This window comes from Bicyclus anynana, chromosome 2 (assembly GCF_947172395.1).
Source record: "Bicyclus anynana chromosome 2, ilBicAnyn1.1, whole genome shotgun sequence".
NCBI classification, from domain to species: domain Eukaryota; kingdom Metazoa; phylum Arthropoda; class Insecta; order Lepidoptera; family Nymphalidae; genus Bicyclus; species Bicyclus anynana.
Genome location: NC_069084.1, coordinates 14,547,815 through 14,571,375, shown reverse-complemented (window position 1 = coordinate 14,571,375; position 23,561 = coordinate 14,547,815). Strand labels below are relative to the sequence as shown.

The 23,561-nt window shown below is 35.1% G+C and overlaps 2 protein-coding genes across 4 annotated transcripts; one reads left to right on the top strand and one right to left on the bottom strand.

The window, feature by feature from the left end:
* The first annotated feature begins 1,289 nt into the window (after positions 1-1,289).
* LOC112051224 (longitudinals lacking protein-like) lies at positions 1,290-9,156 on the top strand. Its single transcript, XM_024089773.2, has 5 exons — positions 1,290-1,445; positions 1,691-1,806; positions 2,621-2,707; positions 3,421-3,567; positions 4,343-9,156. The coding sequence occupies exons 2-5, from the start codon at positions 1,711-1,713 to the stop codon at positions 4,397-4,399; spliced, it is 387 nt and encodes a 128-aa protein (XP_023945541.1). The 5' UTR covers positions 1,290-1,445; positions 1,691-1,710; the 3' UTR covers positions 4,400-9,156.
* A 2,120-nt stretch (positions 9,157-11,276) lies between these two features.
* On the bottom strand, positions 11,277-23,438 carry LOC112051233 (UDP-glucose 4-epimerase). 3 transcript variants are annotated; one of them, XR_008252127.1, is made up of 8 exons: positions 23,108-23,438; positions 16,867-17,001; positions 16,028-16,148; positions 14,854-14,967; positions 13,949-14,128; positions 12,971-13,084; positions 12,294-12,629; positions 11,277-11,708 (listed from the first exon to the last, which is right to left on the bottom strand). XR_008252127.1 is itself a non-coding variant. In XM_052889440.1 (8 exons), the coding sequence occupies exons 2-8, from the start codon at positions 16,992-16,994 to the stop codon at positions 11,473-11,475; spliced, it is 1,065 nt and encodes a 354-aa protein (XP_052745400.1). In that variant the 5' UTR covers positions 16,995-17,001; positions 23,108-23,437; the 3' UTR covers positions 11,277-11,472. The 3 variants fall into 3 exon arrangements, 1 of the variants encoding a protein (XP_052745400.1); XR_008252128.1 differs by lacking the exon at positions 23,108-23,438 and adding an exon at positions 20,444-20,672; XM_052889440.1 differs by having other exon boundaries at positions 12,458-12,629; positions 23,108-23,437.
* Positions 23,439-23,561: the final 123 nt, after the last annotated feature.

Sequence of the window (23,561 nt, the reverse complement as noted above, 5' to 3'; positions counted from 1 at the left end):
TAATTTATTTCATAATTTTTTACATTACATTAATTGATTTGCATTTACTATTTACTGGTATATGACTAGGAGCTTTCAGTGAAATTCATAGATAATACACGTAAAGATATTAGACATTTTATTTATTTAAATAACTAGCGGACGCCTGACTTCGTCCGCTTGGAAATCAATGTAAAGATTTCCACCATAGGGATTGAATTTTAAAAATTTTTGAATCTCATTATATTTTGTATTATTTTCATGATTTATGAACAAATTTTTAAAACTGTAACTATAAATGAAGGACTTTCCATACAAACTTTGAACCCCTATTTCACCCCCTTCTTATTTTAATTTCGCAATAAAAAGTTTATAAACCTCCGTATTATGGTCTTAAACCGTGCCAAGTTTCATTTGAAATCATTCAGTAGTTATAGCGTAATACCCGGGTAAGAAAATCATGGACACAAAAAATCAAAAATAAATATTTTTGGCTTCAGTACTGAAATATAATGCCCTCTAACCAAAACATTCAAAATATATTTAATGTACAGAATTTGACCTGTTACAGTTATTTGCTATTCACCACTAGATGGCAGTAAAACAAATCTCTTTTTTGGATGTTGCTATTTTTTAGATTCATATACATATAATATTTTTACTTATAGTATATTTGTTTGTGGTACTACATTTAAATCCTAAACAATGTAAATAACAAGACGCAAATATTATTTTCAGTAATTATATCATCAATAAATAAGAATTAATAAATCAAGAAAATTGAACGCATCTTTAACTTTTGCCGAATGTACCTACTTTAGACTTATGTGCTTAGGGATACCAATTTCCAAAGATACCGTTTATGTAGGAAAAATTAGGAGAAACACTGACACATATTAAAAAAAAGTTAAATATTCAACAATATATTTATGATTAATTATTTTCATTCCTTTTTTAACAAGGCTTGTCTACTTGAACAATCAAAACCTTAAATTTAGATTAATGAAAAACATAGATTTTTAAATGTTTTATAGAATTTTATTTGAACAGAAGAACTTTTGATGGATTAAGGTATACCTATCAAGATTTTCGATTACATATAACCTAGTTACATGAAGTGACATGATACTTATCGTCTTCATCAAAAGAACAAACACCGGAACAAAAAGCTAAAAACGGAAATTTGCTTTATTGACTGATAGATTACCTTATTAGGTAATCTATAATCAATACATAGATGAAAGTTATAATAATATAAAAGAAAAATATAATAGTAAAATAAATTGATTTGGGTAAAAATAAATTTGAGTATAGCAACCCTGAATAGTCGAATTAAGGAATTTGAAGAAATAGAAAGAATTGCAAGACGGCGTCTTTATTTTCTGCTTAATTGCCATATTAATTACAAAAGTTTGAATTTTTAAACAATACGTGTCGTCCTTGAATAGTTAAGGAAGTTAACACGGGTATGCTTAAATGGTTTAAATATTTAAATTCGGAAGTGTCTAGTTTAGCTTGTTTTCTATGCAGTCCGTAAAGTGATTAGTGACGTATAAAGAAAACTAATGCACTATTCTTCGAACATCTAAAATGTTTTTGTGTAATTGTCATAACAGTACAAACTACAGGCTATTAACAGTAAATATATGTAGGAAAATTAACGCCACGACCTGTGTCTAATTCATTTGTTTATATTTAAAAACCGTTGCAGGATTAAAAAAAACTTTCAATATGGGAGATCAACAGTTCTTTCTGAAATGGAACGACTTTCAGACGAATATGGTAACTTCCTTTAGGCATTTGAGAGACGAAAAAAGTTTTACAGATGTAAGTATCAGCGTTAATATTTATTTATAAACAATTAGTGTTAGCTCTAACCTCTTACAAATCAAAATATTTAATTAAGCCACAGTAGCCCACAAGTAGAATGACATCTTCTGTTTTTCTACTTCTGGATTTTATATTTAATTTTGTGAATAAAGTATCTAAACAAATTAATTGTATGGAAAGGGGATATTTATAATTAAACATGCATAAATTTTTAATAATCTATGTTCTAAAGTGATGTTAATTTTTTAACCATACCTTTCCACTCTCTCTGGTAGGCCCTGCTATATAACTTTTTTTTTAAATAATTCATTACTATTGTGCAATCAGCTGAAACAGCTTTAAGCAAATTGCTTAAGGGTACTTCATAGCATGTGTAGCTGGCCTTGGTATAAAACTGAAATATTATATGTAATACTAGCCTCCCTGTAGTTTCACCTGCGTAATACCTGTTTCAATGTGAATACAGAGTTTAAAACAATTTAAACAGAGTTGCCTATGACAAGTATAAACAATGTGGTTATTTATACTTGTCACAATACAGTTTATTAGACCCTGAGACTACCCTCTAAAATACTATCAACTTTACCTCTATAATATTAGTATAGATTTATAGCAAATATTGAATAGTATGGTTACTGGTGAATTTACATAAAATGTAGAGACCATATCATTGTAAGTCTGTTTTGTGAATCTCCAATAGAGGCAATGGTTTTCTAGTTAGTAATAGTAGTATCTAAGGGTCATTTTGTCATGAGGAAACAGTAAGATAAAATTAAAAGCTTAAACATTATTATAATTTATAATGTTTCAGGTGACACTGGCATGTGAAGGACAGACATGTAAAGCACACAAAATGGTGCTCTCAGCTTGTAGTCCATACTTCAAAAGCTTATTAGAGGTAAGTGAAATAACTATAGAGTTCATATTCTGTATAATATACATACATATCGGTGAAGGAAAACATCGTGAGGAAACCTGCATACCAGAGAATTATCTTAATTCTCTGCGTGTGTGAAGTCTGCCAATCCGCATTGGGCCAGCGTGGTGGACTATTGGCCTAACCCCTCTCAGCAGTGAGCCGAATATGGGTTGATGACGTTATACATACATATATGAATAATTACACAATACAGTTCGTTCCATGTAGGATGGTCTGGGTGACAGTTCGTTTCACTCTTGAAAGTTTGCCACGATTCACGATAATAGTATGAATTATGAATGTCATACAGGTGACTGTCATCACTTTTCATGCTACCTGAAAAACACTTTAAAAACATTATGTTAACTCCCAGCAATTATAAACATAAACAGTTGGTGTAATGAGTCAAATAATGTGATTTCACAGCTTTTCTTAATATGTTTAATGATTTTTAATGTTGAATATTTATCTATTGTCAAATTGTTTGTTTGAAAGTTTGTTGATCCAACTCATGACTTGTAAATCCACCGCACATACTGCACCCTGGAGCCTGTCAAAAACTAAATATACAAATACTAGTCCTTAGGTAATTAGTCTGTGATCAAAAAGTGTAATTTGGTGAGATAGAGTGGGTCGGATGAATGTTAAACCATAGTATGTCTCCACTAATAGTTTTCTACATAAATTTTCAGGAGAACCCGTCAAAGCACCCCATAATCATCCTAAAGGATGTGTCATACCTGCATCTGCAGGCGATACTAGAGTTCATGTACGCTGGAGAAGTCAATGTCTCCCAGGAGCAACTGCCTGCCTTCCTCAAGACTGCTGCACGCCTCAAGGTAACAGATTCAGAAATTATAAAAAACAAACAGATAAAAACTGGGCTTTATTTTATCCCTGTATTGTCACAGGAACAGGAATGATTTGGGTGAAATTGTTAGGTGTCTACTAGTTCTTCTTGTTCTTCTTGATGTTGCAGCTCTTCTCAAAGTATGCTAATAGTAAAGCAATTTAGTAAAAGTAACAGGGTATCTGCGATCATTACTTTCGGAGCTACAGGGATTCAAAGGGTCAGATTTGTTACACTGCCACGGATCCCTGAAAAACGCCCCATACAAAATGGTACGAATTAATTACGTCGTAGGTACATAGTGATTGTATGGGCGTAAAAACAAAATCACTAATATCTTTGTTATTTGTGCGTTTATGTTTATATTTCATGTATTAAAAAATGTTACATTTATGTTCGAGTTCACCGACATTCGTTTAAACATAATCAACTGTTTAAATAAGTTAAACGTTAAAGTTAAAAGAACGTAAATCGGGCGTTTATCTTAACCGACCGATTTGTCTATTTGACATGGTAAATGATAAATTGGTGTACCCAATACGTATTTTTCTAAATTCCTACAAATCGAAGCGAAAACTCCCCAAATTGGGAAGGAACATTTCACAATTTACCAAAAACCACAAAAGTTTTCATTCCTGAAACTTTTCTCCAGCAAATGAGAATGTCGTAGTCTACTAGTTACCTTTACAGGTTATTAATGCAGACAAATTCGCGGGCGTTTGATAGTAAAGAACGAATGTTAATCAAGTCGTTTGCTGTTATAGGTAAAAGGCCTGGCCGAGCCGCCGCCGCAGATGCCGAGCATCAAACGGGAAGGGTAGCCCAGTGTCAAAGACTTTAGTGAACGCAAACACCAATGTATAAATAACAATAATTTACACTCTCCCACACACTCACATACACACATATATATTTTTATATGGCATATTTGACACCTGTGTCCTAGTTAGCAAGGACCTTTCGTATTAGGGCTATATTTAGGTTATTTATATCTGGCACCAAATAATCACATGCTGAGTTCATCTCATGATATCCTGAAGAGAATATAAAAAAAAACCTATCCTACAAACACCACAGTCCAATCATCATTTTTGCCTACCTATGGTAGCATCGGCTGACAAGAGTTCACTTTTGATAAAATTACAAAGATCTGGCTATCACAGGCCCACAAATTTACAAAGACGACAAGTTAGGTGCCAGGTAAAAATAATTTATGTATACATGTTATTATCATTTGCATCATTTTTAAATTGTATTTGAAGTATAGGCCAGTCAATTAAGCAAAATAAATCAAACATAAAAATGAGAAATTGTAAGCTGTAAACTTGTATACACTTTTATTTTTTCGTTCTAAAAATTGTCTAAAAAGTCTCATATGGGTGATTGGCATTGGAACACACTCTGCCCTCTGACAATTTTTTTTAAAGAATATTTGCCATGTATATTTTAAAAATGGTATTTCTGGTAGAGCATATGAAAAAAGTTTTTACAATACAATACAGTTTTCATACAATTTTCATAAAATGTTAACATTATTGGAGCTTTGAAAATGAGATAACAGGGAAAAACTTAATTTTTGTGTCTTTTGACCATGATTGTCTTACAACGCAGACATGAGAGTTTATGTGACTTTTGAAACAAGCTTTAGGACACAGAAATAAAGGTATATAAGAGGTGACAGTTTATTATTTTATTATATTTAATTTCTAAGTGAAATCCTTATTTGACTAGCCTAGATATAAACAATTTCCAACAAGTTTTGTTGGACGCGAACTAAATGCAAGTATTCGTATGACGCTAACAACAATTGCTTGCATCAGCAGCGTTGTTGTATATTAAATACATTTTCTTTAGCGCTTTGAGCAATCTGACGTTTCTTCAAATGTACAGTCTTAATATATAGAAATTTGGATAAGTTCATTTGAAAGCAATAATTCATAGATTATAAATCGATATAGAATCTCTATATAGCAGGATTTTTTCTGACGTGAATTTATTGAAGACAATTGTCAAGTTCATAGTCGCTTTTCCACTAAGCGACATTTTTATCTATTATGTGGCCTTAGTATGGTATTTGTGATTTGAAGTTGTTATTGAAATTGCAAAGTGACAAATTTTGACAGATTTTGGGGGTACGAGTTTAAATTTTATCTATTTCTTCTGTAGAATTTAACCCTCTTTGTTTACTCATAAAAAAAATCTTAACCTCCAAAATCATCACATATCTAATATTTAAACATAATCTTATGCTAGATGATGTAATAAACAAATCAATAATATAAGTTGAGTGTAATATTTTATATTATTGATTTTAATATATGAGACAAAAATTGGAAATAACTATGGTAAATAGTTGCAAGAAATTTCTATTAATGTTCCATATCAGCCTATTTTAAATATGACTAGTCGACTAAACATCCACTAAAGGTCACCATGGTCAAGCTCCATAATTGGCTACCTTACTACTACCAATGCTACCAATGCTAGAAATATGAGCTGACGAACTTTCTACCTTCATAAAATAGGTATGTCAGGCAGACATAAGTCCGCCAGCCAATCTCAACGACTGGACCTTATCACGTCTCATATATTTTAAATGTTATCTTTATAGAATAACATGGCAATAATAATATTACAATCATAATTAAAACAATAATTAGTGAGGAGGCTCTCATTCTGGAGACCTGACCACCGGTTGCACCAGCGGGCAATCAGACAGAAGTGATAACTTAAACTAGCGTTATGCGTGAGAGAAAGGGAAGCCAGACAGAATGGCGCCGTAACGCGTTACGTTACGAATCGGTTCACCCTCTCATATGAAGTTATCACTTCAAATAAATAAATGGGAGTATAAATAATCACAATCACAAAGAATGCGCTTTGTCGTTTATTGTTAAAGCGATTGTGTCATTTGTATACAGATGTGTTATTAATAATTATAATTATAATTAATAATTATAATTAATAAGTATAATTGTATCAAAAGAAGTATATTATCTGACAATTGCAAACAGATTGTGGTCGCAAGCACACTTTAGACTCCAACCTTAGTTACCTGACGACCAAAGTATTAGCTTATAACCTCCGGATATCTGAACTAAAGTCTGCTTAGCGAGCATATCGAAAAGTTGGTTGCTGGTTAGTTAACTGTACGAACTAGTATATATATATATAACTAATATATATATATTAACTGGAAAAATAAAAAAAAAAAACATATTTTCTACTAGCAGTTTTAACCATCCTATGTATAAATGGTAAAAAGTGGAAAATCCGTATTCTTGGTGAAACCCATTTTAAAAAACGTTACGCGTCTCCTTGACATCCGCATTCAAAATTTATCACTAACAACAGTTACTTAATACTTTATGGTACAATTACTACCAGCAACTTCAATGAATGTCTGATGTAGACAGTATCCACCAAGGGATGCCTTATGATACTTTCCAATACAAAAAAAAATATTTCTGTTTAGGAAATAAATGAAATATTTTAATGTTTCTTGGAAAACGTTAAAATAATAATATTTCTTATACTTCTTTAAAGTGTGTTTATCTAATTAATTTTAATATTTTTAACTCCTGAATTAATTCTTTACGTTGGATCGATTTTCACATCGTAAATTGCTTCATTGATTTTATTGTCAATTTTATTAATAATATTTAGAAAGGACAGGATAATGAAATATTTGCACATAAACAGAATTTCAATTAATCGGGCTGATAATAATTTAATTTTGACGACCTATCACAGATTTTATGACAGATTTTTCGTTTTCGTAAGACGTGCGATTGCAAAGTGTAAGTTTAATTTTTGTCGACAAAATGGCTGAGAAGTTTTGCAAAAAAAATTGATAACAAAATCTAAATTCGTTTATTTTAAGTAGGCTTTAGATTTGTAGGGTTTTTAAACGTTAAGTTTGTCTATTAGTAGGGACTCTTTCAGTGGTTCAAAAGGCTGGTTTTGCTATTTTTCTCGAAACCTCACTATTTCAATGGTATGTCAACTAAAAGTTTGTATTGGAATGTCTCAATAATATCTGTTGTGATGTCTGTATATCCGACCTTTTTTAACCGACTTCAAAAAAAGGAGGTTTCTCAATTCGCCCATATATATATTTTTTTTATGACATACAAATGTCTCTAAGACCTATAGTGTTTTATTTTAGCTGTCATGCTCATTAACAGCATAATATTTTTTACTTTCTAGTTTTTATTATTTTTTTTGATTGATTTTTATCAAAAATTTTTTAATTTAGTTTTAAGCACAGGTCGCGTCGCTTTTATTGAATGTCCAAAAAAAGAATTCACTATAGTTAGTTCGTATTTAGAACCAGTATTTTTTTATTGAGAACTCATGGTGGCGTCATTTGATATTACAATTTTTTTAGAAACTTCACCTTAAATGTTTTTTTTTTCAGAACGCCATCTCAAAGCAAATATTAAAGTCGTCAGGACCTGTTATTTTTTTATGAGCTGGCGTCATTTCATATCACCAAATTTTTTTTAGAAACTTCACCTTAAATGTTATTTTTTTTTCAGAACGCCATCTCATAACTCAATTCCAATTCCAACTTCCATAATGGCATTAGCATATTATTATTCTTGTTAGGAAGACGCAAGCTTAGTACAAATTGTATTCAACTTTTATTTAAAAAAATCTAAATCATGTAAGTATCTAATAATAAAATTATACTTCTATCTACTATGGAACGCAACGCAGTTATTTATAATATGCACAACTCATTTATTTTATACAATGAGATTAATTGTATACTATGCGTTATTTACTTAGCTTTAATTGAAACATACTCAGAGTCACAATTATCCGCCCACTTTAATACGACGCGAGTGTATTGTGGGCGGATAATTGTGCCTCTGAGTACATAACGCACTTTTGAAGTAGCAGGTGGCCCATTTTGACAACGTGACGACATACTCATTTGACAAGCACAATTCTCGCATATTATTGGCGTATAATATGCGAAAATTGTGCTAGCCAACGATTATTTTATACTATAGATAAGTTACTTGCATACAAAATCACCACAAAAAGTGATCCGAATTTAGCTACTCCATTGAGCGCACACGTTTACAATTTAAATTAAGACAAATAGCCACTGTTCGCCTCAGTTTTGACGCCTTAGTGACATATCTAATCGTATTCTAAATCTATAGTGTTAACTATGTACTTTAATTTTGACTTATTATTTGGTCTGGAGTATAACTTTTTGATATGATATTGCGTTGCGTTCCAGAGTAGCTTGCCTTTGTGCACCAGTTTTAAACTTTTTATCATACACAATTTTTCGTTTTAATAATTTTCTTTTAATTTTATCAATTAATTTAGTTGTAAGTATTTTATGATTTCAGCATTTTTTTCGTTTTGCGTTAGCTTCCTTCCGTATTACACAATAATGTTAGTTGTTTGTATAAATGTAAATCTGATATTTTTAGACAGAGTAACGAAATGTGCTGAATAAATACTTAGTAATCACGTGAACTTAGTCGGTAATGATTGAAAGATTTGTAATTTTAGATATTAATGATAAAAAAATAAATAATAGTTATGGTATGTATATTGCGTTTTAATTACACACCTGAAATATCAGTCATCATTATTAGCATATTTTAACGGGCCTAGACCCACCACACTGCTTCAATGTGGGTTGGCGGGCTAGGGTATGTTAAATTAACGACCATTATTGCATGTTAATGACCGGTACGGTCGGTTTTACGTGGCGTCGAGGCACGAGGGCATTGTAATTTTATTTATTGGTATATAAAAAATAAACCTTCCCATGCAAAAAAGAGGAAAAGAAAACCACAACATAAATAAACAGTGTTTATTTCTATTACACTAACAATTTATCTTATTGATATATACATATTCGAATTGTTTTCTAATACATTTTTTTATAAAAATAATAAATAGCACCACATATAATATTTAAGTAAGGAAAATAATTCACTTAATAAATAAAAAAAATATATTTGGAATTATTTTGGTAACAAAATGCATTTCTTTGGAATGCTAACATTGCTTATTGAATACAAAGTGGACAGTTAAAAAAATAGTTACATTATCTAATAGTTTTCAATACAAATAGAATGTTTTATTTTTAAATAAAATAATATTGAGGTTTCATTAATAATATAAATAGAAGGCATTTAAAACTTCTCATCTCCATAATAATATAATAAATTATCTAATTTGATAATATTTCGTGCCTGATATAAATTGATAAACGTTAAATATCAAGCTTGTATGAGAATAGAATAACCCATGATCGTTCAACAACCATAAAAATAAAATTAATAATAAGTAAAAATCTTTAGCAATTTATAATATCTACAGCGAATAAATACCCAGTCACTGGATGTCACTAAACTACTTTTTGGAAAGCTTTGGTGATTAATAAAATAATATGACTTAAATATACAATAATAAAATAAAAAAAATATGGCAACACATATTAGGAACATTGAATAATGCAATAGCTAGTTTTGGATCTAGTTATACCTTAAAAAATATTAATTACTATACTTCTTATGGTATATCGAATACCCAGATATACAATTTTCAAAAATAATGATTAACTTACTTTGAGTTCAGAGTAGCAATTTATAGTTTGCTACTCCCAAACCAGTGAAACTTCTCGATTCAATCTCAATTAAATGTGACAAAAATTTGTACTATTTTTAAGTAACAAAATATAAATATTACATCTAGTGGGGGTTCACTATTAGCACTAATAGTTGTTTAACTATATCTACTTTTATACTATATTTTGGTACACTATTTGGTAAAATAATCTTCCATTTAAGTGGCAACACCATACTAGGATGTTTTGAGTTCGTTACATTACAAAAGTTTTAGTTTTAATATAAAAATGGTTATACAAATATACCTACTGCTATTTTTACAAAGTTATTTTAGCTATTCATTGTTTCTCTCTAATATCTATCTATAAGTTAAACAAACTAACAAATAGATATCAGATACGCATTTTTATAAGAAATCCCTTACAAACGGAGCGTTTGTCAAAAATATTAGTCATCAATTAGTTTGACGTTTAGTACCTACATCAACAGTGACATTGTGACGTCAAATGGACGACAGCGTTTTTTAAACTTAAGAAAATACATGATTTTGTAAATTAAGTTTTATAAGAAATCCTTAACTTTTATTAATTCATATCAATATATTTCGAACCCTTATTCCATGTTACACGAAATTAACTATCCATAATAGTCAACTATCATAATCGTGTAGTGTCTGCATTATAAAACAGCAAGATTTATTTATACAACCATTTTTGTAAAAAGGACATGTCCCAAAATGGGCCATTATTATTTATAATATATAAGCATGTCGATAGAATTTTTTACGGATAGAAGATACAAATTGCTGTTGAGAAAATAATTTTCAGAATTTTTGGAACCCGCATTAATTAGATAAATATTTTCTTTTGTTTCGCTCCCTTGTCTACAAATTAAACATAGACAAGTAAAAGTGTTCAAAACAGCCAATAAAAACACCTGGAGTTGAATTCATATCCGGTGTAAGCTGTCAATGTCATGTAATATTGTCAAATGTCAATAAAACACAAGTTAAAAAGAAACATTAAATCGTAGACAGAGAAAGATTAAACAAAAAATCCTTAATTTATTTTTCGTGTTGAGTAAGTGCTGATGGCTCCATGTGGGACCACTACGGCGTCACCGGGGGGTTTAAAAATCCTTAAATTGTTTAAAAATGCCCTACACGAACGCGAAGATCACTGAAAATCTGTCAGGGTGTGAGTTACAAGCATGTTGACACTCGGAATAAAGGCCCAACCTCCATACAAAATTGGGACATGTCCATTATTATAGAACTCCCAGTTCAGTCATTAGCTCTTCTGGAATCCCTCAGGGTTGGCGCTCTGCCAGCGCCACGTGTCCGCGCACATGTCGTCTAGCGTCCTTGTCGCACGCCAGCCCAGCAGCCGGTGCGAGAGCGAGACGTCCGCGTAATTAGTCGCGATGTCGCCCGCCCGACGGCCGACTATTTTGTACGGGATCGTGCGTCCGCTCGCCTTTTCGAAAGCTTTCACCATTTGGAGGACGGAGTAACCGGTGCCTGTACCTGTAGTTACATCATCATTATCAACCCATATTCAGCTCCAGTCACCTCTCAGAATGAGAGGGGTTATGCCAATAGTCTACCACGCTGGCCCAATGCGGATTGGCAGACTTCACTCACGCAGAGAATTAAGAAAATTCTCTGGTATGCAGGTTTTCTCACGATGTTTTCCTTCAATATTTGAAACACGTGATATTTAATTGGAGGTGCATGCCCCGTCGCATGTTATCCTTGCACGATATTGTGGATAATCTCGTGAAGAGAAATAGATAAAATTCAACAATTGGCGGCGCAAAATACTAATACCTCTTTCATTGTGTTGATACGAAAGAGACGGGACTGGGAAACTCCGACGTCGATGGACGAAATTTGGTCTAAATTTTTTTTTAAAAATTTAGACATGTGACCAAAGCACCTCTGAAAGCGGTCTCGGAAACACGCGATGAACCAGTACTGGGCTATCCTATGATTCGGTCCGTATGACCGTAGTTCGGTGGGACCATGGGAGATGGTGGGTTGTCTAGTTGGTCGTTGATGGATAGGTTGGTGGAGCAGTGGGAGGGAGGCAGCAGCAGCGGCGGTACGTACCTAGGTTGACGGCGTGGAAGCCGCTGAAGCCCGGCTGCTGGAACAGGCGGATGGCCTTCACGTGCCCGTCGGCCAGGTCCTGCACGTGGATGTAGTCGCGCACGCCGGTGCCGTCCGCCGTGGGGCAGCAGTGGGGGGGAGGCAGCAGCAGCGGCGGTACGTACCTAGGTTGACGGCGTGGAAGCCGCTGAAGCCCGGCTGCTGGAACAGGCGGATGGCCTTCACGTGCCCGTCGGCCAGGTCCTGCACGTGGATGTAGTCGCGCACGCCGGTGCCGTCCACGGTGGGGTAGTCGCTGCCGAACACCATCAGCTCCTTCAGCCTTCCCACCGCCACCTGAATATTAAATAACACTCTTGGATTAAGAGCCCACTACAAGAATATGTGGATTAAGATCTACATACATCATTTTATGAAGGCGGAAAAGGGGAATGGCCACCGGGTATATTTATCTCATTTTATGAGATAAATATTCCTCATTTTATGCTTGAATATTCCTGTTTATTTATCCAGCAATCTGGGTGGGTGCCCAGAAATCAGCTATTTATTATAATTGTGCAAATAAGTTTGGTTTTTTAAAAGTTATTTTTTGCAAAAATTAAACTAACAACTTTTGCACCAGGGAATACAAACAAGATATTGTTAGTATTGTATCTGTAAATGCAATACCACAGTACCTGTGCTATGAAGGGCATGAGGTTGTTGGGCAGGCCGGCGGGGTCCTCCCCGATGCGGCCGCTCCGGTGCGCGCCCACCGGGTTGAAGTACCGCAGCGATATCACCATCCACTTCTGTAACGTACATCCTGTATGACAGATTGGTAAACGTCCCGCAATTTTACCTAAGTTTGTTTTTGTTCCCAAAGGAATACACAGATAAAAATAGCCCTAAAAACTCACTAACAACTTTGCTTTCTATTGGTAAAATAATTTTTAAAATTGGGTTAGTAGATCTAGAGATTACTCTCAGAAACATTACCTTTATATAATCTCGAATCATAAATTAGGAAATCCATAAAAGAACCAAAGTGGCAATGGGCAGGGCTAAGGTCATAAGGTTCGAAGATGACCAAGTGCGGAAAAGGCCCAGGAAAGAAGAAGAAGAAGATTGCTCGAAGAGCCGATGGACGTTGGGATTTCAAGGTACTGGAATGGCGACCCCGCACTGGAAAGCGCAGTGTTGGTCGACCTTGGGTTGCAGGGAGCCGCTGGATGTTCGAGACCGTTGTGTTTGGAAGTCCATGCCAGAGGCCTATGTCCAGCATTGGACGACGATGATGAATATCAATACAGATAAGCTTGCGCTTTACTACAACTATGCCTGATATAACGCAATAATGATGTCTAAGTTGGAGCGTGCTTGCCTAGAACATATGCCTATTGACTCTTTCTTTAAAGATGTTCAAATTATAGATGACAAGAAACTCAAACGCCGGAAAGGCATTCAGATTTTCTGTGCATATAAGAATGTGGATGCAAAACGTTTTCTCTTTTTTTGACAAACTTACGTAATGGATGTGGATATCCACCACGTAAGGATGCCACCGTTCGCGGCCTTTAGCTGTTCTGTGGTCCATCCTGCCTATAAATATGTAGCCAGATAAATAAGGAGTTATTAGTTAGACTGACGTTAACACTGTATCTTCTATAGCTCACCTGATCGCTTCTACACAGATCCTTCATGATCTCCTCGCAGAAGTACTTGGACCGTCCGTAGGGGCTGGCGATGCCGAGGCCGGTGGGGTGGCCCTCGTCCAGCGGCAGCTTCTCCGGCTCGCCGTACACGGTGCACGACGAGCTGTACACCAGCTTGTACACCCCGTGCGTGCGCATCGCCTGCCACCATATACATAAGTATATAGAAACTGTGAATCATCATCATCATCAACCCATATTCGGCCCACTGCTGAGCTCGCGCAAATCTCAGGAACTACTGGTCCGATTTGAAAAAAATCTTTCAGTGTTAGATAGCCCATTTATCGAGGCTATGTAATGTCCCCGTATTCCTACGGGAACAGGAACCCCGCGGGTGAAACCGCGTGACGTCAGCTAGTCTATACTAATATTATAAAGAGGAAAACTTTGTCTGTATGTTTGTTTGTTTGTAATGAATAGGCTCAAAAACTACTGGACCGATTTTAAAAATTCTTTCACCATTCCAAAGCCACATTATCTACAAGTAACAAAGGTTTATCCGTAGGATATTTGGTTTTTTTGGACACAAGGTGTAAAAAATCAACTAGAAAAGTAACTTATTTTGCGTACGCTGCCTAAACTATAAAAGATAGAACTATAAAATGTTCTAATTAATTGTAGATCTTATAAATATCTGCAAAAAAGTCCGCGACACACTATACCTATCTATGTCGAGTGAGGCACAACAATAATTTTTTTTATTTAAAAATTTTGATTTTTTTTTGGACTATATTTAAACGCATTTATTTAACTCACGTTATTAATCTTTATCAAAATGAACTATTTTATCACTAAGCTGAAAGTTAACATCGAGTTTCACGCGGACGAAGTCGCGGGCGTCCGCTAGTTATAAAATATGATATCACCTCAAACAGTGTGCAGGTGCCAGCTATGTTGGCCTGGTAGTACTCCAGCGGCTTCTGCACCGACTCGCCCACCGCCTTCAGTGCTGCGAAGTGGATCACACACTGTATGCTGTGCTGGAAATATAATTATACTGGTATTTCATAACGGTTTTTAGTCAATGACAAGATAGCCCTTGACTGCAATCTCACCTTACTTACGAGTAAGTGATGATGTAGACTTAGGCTGCCTGTCCACCAGAGCGCAGCGAGGGAGCGTAGCGAAGAAACGGACAAATGCGAAGCGGATTGGGGATGATGACTAGGTTTGAATATATTGATTTTTATGATACATTCGGATAAATAGGGTTAACAAATTTATACATAAAAAGCAAAGATTGTCTGGATATTTGCAAAATAAATGAGATTATAAAACTTCAAAATCTATTAAAAATCTTTTATCGTAATTAGATGAAAATTCATACAGTTTTAGCTTCTTTACATTAAATGTGACATTTTTTAATAGACGAACTATAAACATAACCGAACAAATAACAAAGATATTAGTAATTTTGTTTGAACGCACATACAAATCTAACGATCATCACATTACCTACGACGTCATTAGTTCGTGCAATTTTGTATGGAGCGTTTTTCAGGGATTCGCGGCAGCGCCGCTTTAAATCCCTGTAGCTCCGAAAGTAATGATCGCAGATACCCTGTTCCTTTTACAAAATTGCTTTACTATTATTAGCATACTCTTAATTTATATACAATTTAAAAAACTGTCATCCCTGTTGCAGACGTAATTCAATTTATTTAACTCCGTTTCCCAGCCTCACACTTAAGTGGAGCGGAGATTTTGTGCAATTGTATTGGTTAATATTTCTCCGTTTCTCAGCTCCGCTGCCTCGCTTCGCTTCGGTGGACTGGTAACCTAAGTTGCAAGCAAGCTTCCGTCTCCTCCTATTTTTTAAAGTCAGTTAAATATTAAACCCGAAATTAACCTCAGCTTTGAATCAAACCCTAAAGCACTACCGTTCGCCAGAAAGGTTTTTTTTCAATTTTTTTTTCATTATTCTTTACAAGTCTGCCCTGGACTACAGGTCGTCAAACAAAAACGTTATGATTGTTGATTTTAACACCAACAATGCGGTTCTATAGCATATGAACATGGTATGCATATGGTTTAACTCACATTCTCGAAAATCCTATTAAGTCCATCGCGATCTCTAATGTCGACATCGTAGAAGTGTATTTTCCTGCCGGTCATCTCTTCTATTCTCTTCAGGGGCTCCGGTTTCTTTTCGCCATCAGCTCTGCAATAAACATCAACATAAATAATAAATATACATCACCGTACGTCATCAATAGATAACTGTTTTTTAAAGTCATCGTCAGTATCAACCCATATTCGGCTCACTGCTGAGCTCGAGTCTCCTCTCAGAAAGAGAGGGGTTAGGCCAATAGGCCACCACGCTGGCCCAATGCGGAATGGCTGACTTCACACACGCAGAGAATTAAGAAGATTATCTGGTATGCAGGTTTCCTCACGATGTTTTCTTTCACCATTTAAGACTGGTAATATTATCTAATTTCTTAAAATGCACACAACTGAAAAGTTGGAGGTGCATGCCCCGGACCGGCTTTGAAAACACAGCCTCCGGAATCGGAGGCAGAAGTCATATTCACTGGGCTATCACGGCTCTGGTTTTATAAAGTGCTTATATTTATTTACACGACCACAACACAATAAAATTTTCGTCTTTCTGACTGTCTGTTCGTCTTGGATAATCTCTGTAACGGCTGAACCGATTAAAACGGGACTTTCACTGGTATAGATATAGGAGGTTATTGAACAACATATAGGCTATTTTTTTTTCCAGAAAAATCCATGGTCCCCTTTGTACTCCGGGGACTCCGTATCATTGATATGGCTGATATGGCGGTAGCTATGCCCCTGCCAAGTTCTCTAATATGGAGGAGAAACTGGCCCTGTAGTGGGAATACAAAAAGGCTGATAGTGGAGTAAGTTACCTGTAGGCGTTGACCAGATTGTCAATCACAACGATCTCGTGCTCGTTGTCAGCTCGCTCCAGCAGAGCCATGACCGTGTGGGAGCCGACGTACCCGGCGCCGCCCGTCACTAGTATCGCGGGAGCCATGTTTGATCTACAATAACATAAAAACAGAAACATAATAGACAAAAGAAGATTTTACGGCCTCCGTGGCGCAGTGGTATGCGCGGAGGATTTAATGGCGGATTCCTGGGTTCGATCCCCGGCTGGACCGATTGAGGTTTTCTTAATTGGCCCAGGTCTGGTGAAAGGCTTCGGCCGTGGCTAGTTACCACCCTACCGACAAAGACGTACCGCCAAGCGATTTAGCGTTCCGGTACGATGTCGTGTAGAAACCGAAAGGAGTGTGGATTTCATCCTACTCCTAACAAATTGGTCCGCTTCCATCTAAAATTGCATCATCACTTACCATCAGGTGAGATTGTAGTCAAGGGCTAACTTGTAGAGAATAAAAAAAAAGACAAGTTACAAAGCCAGCTAGCGAGTTATATAAGGGTAAGCATCATAGACAAGCCACTAAGCCAGCTCACGAGGTATAATATGAGGGTAAGTATCATAGACTGAGGTCGTGGCAACGATTAGAGCAGTGGCGTGCACAAGGTGTTCAACCAGAGTATGCACTGTATACGGTGAAGGAAAAACATCGTGAGAAAGCCTGCATACCAGAGGATTTTCTTTGGTTTCTGCGTGTGTGAAGTCTGCCAATCCGCATTGGGCCAGCGTGGTGGACTAATGGCCTAACCCCTCTCATTCTGAGAGGAGACTCGAGCTCAGCAATGAGCCGAATATGGGTTGATAATAATGATGATGATGCACTATACGTACACAGTTTACACAATTGCAATTTCCCTTCTCCAGTTCTGGTTCGTAATAACACCTCAAGGTAGGCAGTACATTTTTGCATCTATGAATTGTTTAGAGTAAATATAATTTTATAATTGCAATAAATTGTTTACATTTACGGAGCAAAAGCGACGTAATGTTGACCTATTTGTGTAAAGTGCACTTTTAGATCTACACATACGTATAATCTGAGTAAATACATTACGTGTGAGTGTGTGTGTTAATGTATTACGTAATTTGTACATACGTAAGTATGTGTCTTTTACAATCTAATTCAATACTCTAGAAATATATAAATATGTTGAGAATTTTGTAAAATACGTATAGGTAAAGCGTTTACTCAAACTGTTGGTTGGTTTGTTGTTGGTTAATCTATATGACTTCAGACCACGAGGTAAGAAGTCGAGTGCGGATTCGAATCCAGGGTTGGGCTTTGAAATACTAATAGATACTCAGAGGGGGAGACGAATATCTTAGCATTCCATGGATTCACCGTGCAGGTGCCAGGACCATCGCGTGGTAGAGAGAGAAACTCCGAGCAGTGTCCTGGATTTGTGACTATAGAAAATAATAGAAAATTCCAATTGGTTCGTAATGTGTTCTCAGGGTAGGCAGGGCATTTTTCATCTATGGTGTGCACTGAGTACAAAGACATCGTTTTATCACAACAGTTTTAAAACAATTTCAGTTTACGTCTTGAAACGTCCGTTTCATAAACGATAATGTCTACATCCCAGTCTATTCTCTATTACAATGGTGTTAGAGTTGAAATTGATGTAATGCTTATTCCTATTTACCATAACTCGCTAGCTACATAGTTTCATGGTTATGCATTTGATTGTTAGTTTTACAGCTGCAGCCTGACGAAGGAAAATTTCATATGCTATTGTTATAATATGAAAATTATGTATCATGTATGTATAGTTCTTCATGTTTTAGTAAGGTTTGATATAATACATGAAAGGTACGAGTAGATAAATAAGTAAATATATAGTAATCTATCGCGAGAAATATAAATTTAGATTCGATCAATACCGGCACAATCGAAAATGACGCTGTTTTCGTAGCGTTAGAAAGAAACACCGATATTTCAAATCTGCCGCTATTGGTCGACAAATTGTCTTTTATCGCTTTACGACGTTCAACTATTTTCAATTTAGCTCACGCAGACCAAAAGATATTTGAGTCAATTGATATATACTATGATATATACTTGTTGTCTCTATGTGCTATTTTATTTCTTATCTATTTATAAGAAATCTCTGAGCTTACTCGTAAAATATTTATCACACCTAACACTGCAAAACAATATAAAAATGGCAGTTTTATAAGTGTTGCAATAAATGATTAAATTTATCCATATACATTTATAACTCAAGTAGGTGTTATACTACTGTATTACCATTTACCGTTCAGTGAACTAGCAGAATAGTTAACGGGATAACGGTAATAATGACAGACATTAACAAATGTTAATGATATTATCCGGCCGCTCAGAGCTTGCGTTTCTGGCAGGTCGTGATCGAATGGGACGAACATATTCAATTACAATTGCCTCGTTTTTTTTTGTCTCAACCCTACAAAGACACACAGTTGGCGTAACCTTGAAACAGCGCAGTTCAATAACCTTGTACGCCAGTTCGAAGTCACATCGCTCATTCGATCACGACCTGTCAGAAACGCAATCTTTGAGGGGCCGGACATTAGTGACCGAGACCGACGCCGACGGCTTAACGTACTCGTCTAACAGTGGAATTCATAGATGTTTGTAGGGGCACCCCCAGAGGAGCATTCACCCGCTGAGTGTCGAATTCTCAAAAAAATAGAGTTTAAATTCCACACTCACCGGGGGCACCCCCACAACGTCTATGAATTCCACTGTAAGATCCATATTAAAAACGACCTTCACCTATATCTGTTTAATAGATGAAAAGTATTTTATATCAAATTTAGTACGTTAAAATATATTGCGAATTGGTTGCCTCAAAAACACCTGGCAAAACTATCATTAATATTAGAGATAATTAATAATGGTTGATAATAGTTTACCAGGAAATTTTTAGGCACCTAGCTCAATAAAGCTCATGCAGTAGTCTATGACCCCGACCCAGAAATCGAACCCAGGCCTTCGTGATCAGAAGCCACATAGGCTGTCTCGTTTGTTTAACCAATAGAAGAAGTTGTAAACATACTTATATTATCTCTAATATAGCAAGTAGGTAAGGTAAAATCAATAAAAAAATGTTTCCTCATATTTCACATCAGATTATTATTATTGACTCATTAGTAACGTATGTAAAAGTTAAACTTTTTAAAGCCGCCTGTTTGTCACACATTAAACTAATTAGGTGAATTTTGTCTACCTAGGTGAAGGACCTACTTAATTGTTTTTGATGTTTTCATTTGTGATGCTTGATGGGGTTTTTACATTAATAAGAATACATCTACCTGCCAACTCAATATACTTAATCGAAATAAATATTTTGATAGCCTACTATTTAATTTAATCCATTGCAGTATAAACGGAAGACATTATAGGTAATATGATGAATAATGACCCGACCCTAGATAATTCCAAGACCTACATAAGCTATTCAAACTAAGCATGTCTAATACAATATTTATTTATGCAATATTGCATAGATTTCTCATTTACTTAATAAGTGAAAAATTATAAAATTGTGCATACTGACTTGGTTTACGCGCGTCGCTACCCGTGGTCGCTGGGTCACTGGCGACGTAGAGTTATCAAATTGTACAAATGTCTATTACGAGGAGATTACATTATCACGGCTTGTATCGCAGTCGTCGAGTGCCATAATGTTTTGTAATGCGTGATACTGGGATAGGACGACTTTTGTAATACGTGATTGATCGATTTTCACTCGACTTTTGATGTGACTGACTAACATACGCTGAAAACTTTCACCAGACATCGTTAACAATCCACATTCGGCTCACTGTTGAGCACGAGTCTCTTCTCAGAACGAGAGGGGTTAGGTCTTAGTATATCACGCTGGCCAAATGCAGATTGGTAGACTTCACACACATGGAAAATTGGGAAAATTCTCAAGTATGCAGGAATTTCACGATGTTTTTCCTTCATCATTTGAGACACGTGATATTTAATTTCTATTATAATTAATACTTGTACCTATATAATTACCAGACATGCAGAAATCAAAACATTAAAAGTTATGATTTTCAAAATTCAAAATTCATTTATTTCAAGTAGGCTCAGTTTACAAGCACTTTTGACACGTCAGTTGACTATTTGTAAAGATTCTACCACCGGTTCGGAAGGCAGGTTCTGCTGAGAAGATACGGGCAAGAAACTCAACAGTCATACAGTATTACAATTTACATTTGATAACAATTAAATTACAATTTCTTATAGTTTTATTTCCTGTGTGAAGGTGGAAGCTGATCCAATGGCCTCCAAGCACCTTTGTCGTTAAGGAACTCATCAATAGTGTAGTAACCTTGACTAAGTAAATGTTTTTTAACACATTGCTTAAAGTTGTGCATTGGCAAGTCCATTTTGAAATATAGCTGACGCCCCGCGATTTCACCCGCGTAGTTCCTGTTCCCGTGAACATACGGGGATAAAATATAGCCCATGTCACTCACAAATAACGTGGTTTTCTAGTGGTAAAAGAATTTCCAAAATCGGTTCAGTAGTTTCAGGGATTACCCTCACAATACCACCTTTTTCAAATACTTTTTTATTTTATTTTTATTCTTTACAAGTTAGCCCTTGACTACAATCTCACCTGATGGTAAGTGATATACTTGTATAAGTATAGATTTAAAATAGATATTTTAAAATTATTAATTAAACGTTTTTATATGTTAAAATCAATAAGTAGAAACTAAAAATGTTGCACTTAAAATAAGAATCATTCTTTGGCTTTTAGAATCAAAAAGAAGATATGCAGAATATAAGGCACTTTGTGGTGTAAGGGCCTGCATTATCAGATTTTGTTATTTTATAATTTGTTTTAATCTTTTTAGGGTTCTGTACCTCAATTTAATTTAAATTGACAGTTTGTCGGCCCACGCTCCTACCCTAGGTGGTAGGTAGTAAGTACACTCCTAGATCCAGATCATCCAAGTAAAAATCGTATTTTTATTAGGGAGCCTATATTTTATCAGTGGCAAAGTTTCCATATAAGACGATTCCTGTCTGGTTACCTTTTAAAAATCCATATATACATATTCATTCTTGTAAGGATATGTATGAGACACCAAAGTTTGTATCAAACGGTATTCACCTTCATCAAAATTCTATTCTTCCCCATTGATATTTATGAATTTTTTTCATTCTATGAGTTGAGAGTATAAGTTAGCTCTTGACTTCTATATTGGCCAATATAAAAATAAAAAATATTGTAGTCTAATTTCCTAATTCCAGCTTTCCTTTTGTCCTAAATTGATATTATCTATCTCCGATTTTTGTAAAGCACTTAGCCTACGTGTTTATTAATTGCAGAACAATGTAGCAGCACTTGGTACTGTGAGATTAATTAAGTAATAAAATATTAGGTTTTTGTAATTTGATAATTTTTATAGATAATGCTGTTGATAAAGAATGTGTTATCCTTTTTCTTTGAATTTAGGTAGGTACCTCTCGCTTGCCTGTGATATGATCACGGTCATATAACAGGCAAGCAGATTCAGTCATTGAATAATAATTGTATTTAAGTTGCTCCTAAATTTTTAAAGTTTGGAACTAGCCTTGAACAAGCTTGTTAGTCTCTCTGAAACTCGAGAATGGCTGAATAGATTTATCTCTTGGTCTTGAAATGTTTGTGGAATAGGGTAAAGGTAGGGTGAGGTAGGGTAGGGGTAGGGTGGGGTAAGATAGGGGTAGGGTAGGATATGGGCAGAGTAGGGCTGGGGTAGGGTATGATAGGGTAGGGGTAGGATAGGGTTAGGTTAGGGTAGCAGTAGGGTAGAGGTAGGGTAGGGTAGGGTAGCGGTAGGGTAGGGGTAGAGTAGGGATAGGGAAGAAGTGCATATAAGACAAAGAAGAAGAAGCTTGACTGGGTTGTCTAGTAAATCATCTGTTCTGAATAACATCTCATAAAAAAATACAATATAATTGTAATTTTAAATAAATTATATAGGTATGAAATTACATTAATTTTCTATCTTCATTTTAAATTTATTTGTTAATAAACATTCCACATTGAGTTTGGCTATAGGTAGTAGGTAGCTATATTCTCAGAAATTCTCACTTTAAAGAAATTCATTATACAGAGATTCGTTATACAATGCCTACTCTGTGGATTAATTAGGAACCTGTATTGGTATTGTAGATAAATAAAACAACAATATCAGTAAATTTTACTAACCTTCTAAGGATTTTCCAGTTCTTCTCCTTTTCTGTGCTCCGCCCAGAATTCACGTGCTTTTAAATTAGCTTTACGGTGTGTTGTCTGTACATTTTGTACGTTGAAACAATGTTAAATGTCCATTACTAAATACTCTAATTATTTCACATACTCTATATGGTAGGTATATTAACATACCTACATTCTAAATGAAACTGATTAATATTTAATAGTAAAATTAGACGAAGAGGATTAGATTTTTGGCAGGAAAATTACATAAAAGTGGTAATAAAATTGAGGAAATTTAAAAATAATATCCACAATCACTGCACATTCTCACAATCACAATGTAAACAATCGTTCAAAAATACGACGTTGACGTATTTTTGAAATGTAACTTTCTTAACATTATTTTTTGACTTCAGAATTTAAACCCCATTAATGAATATATTTTTAAATAAAGCTTAAATAACAT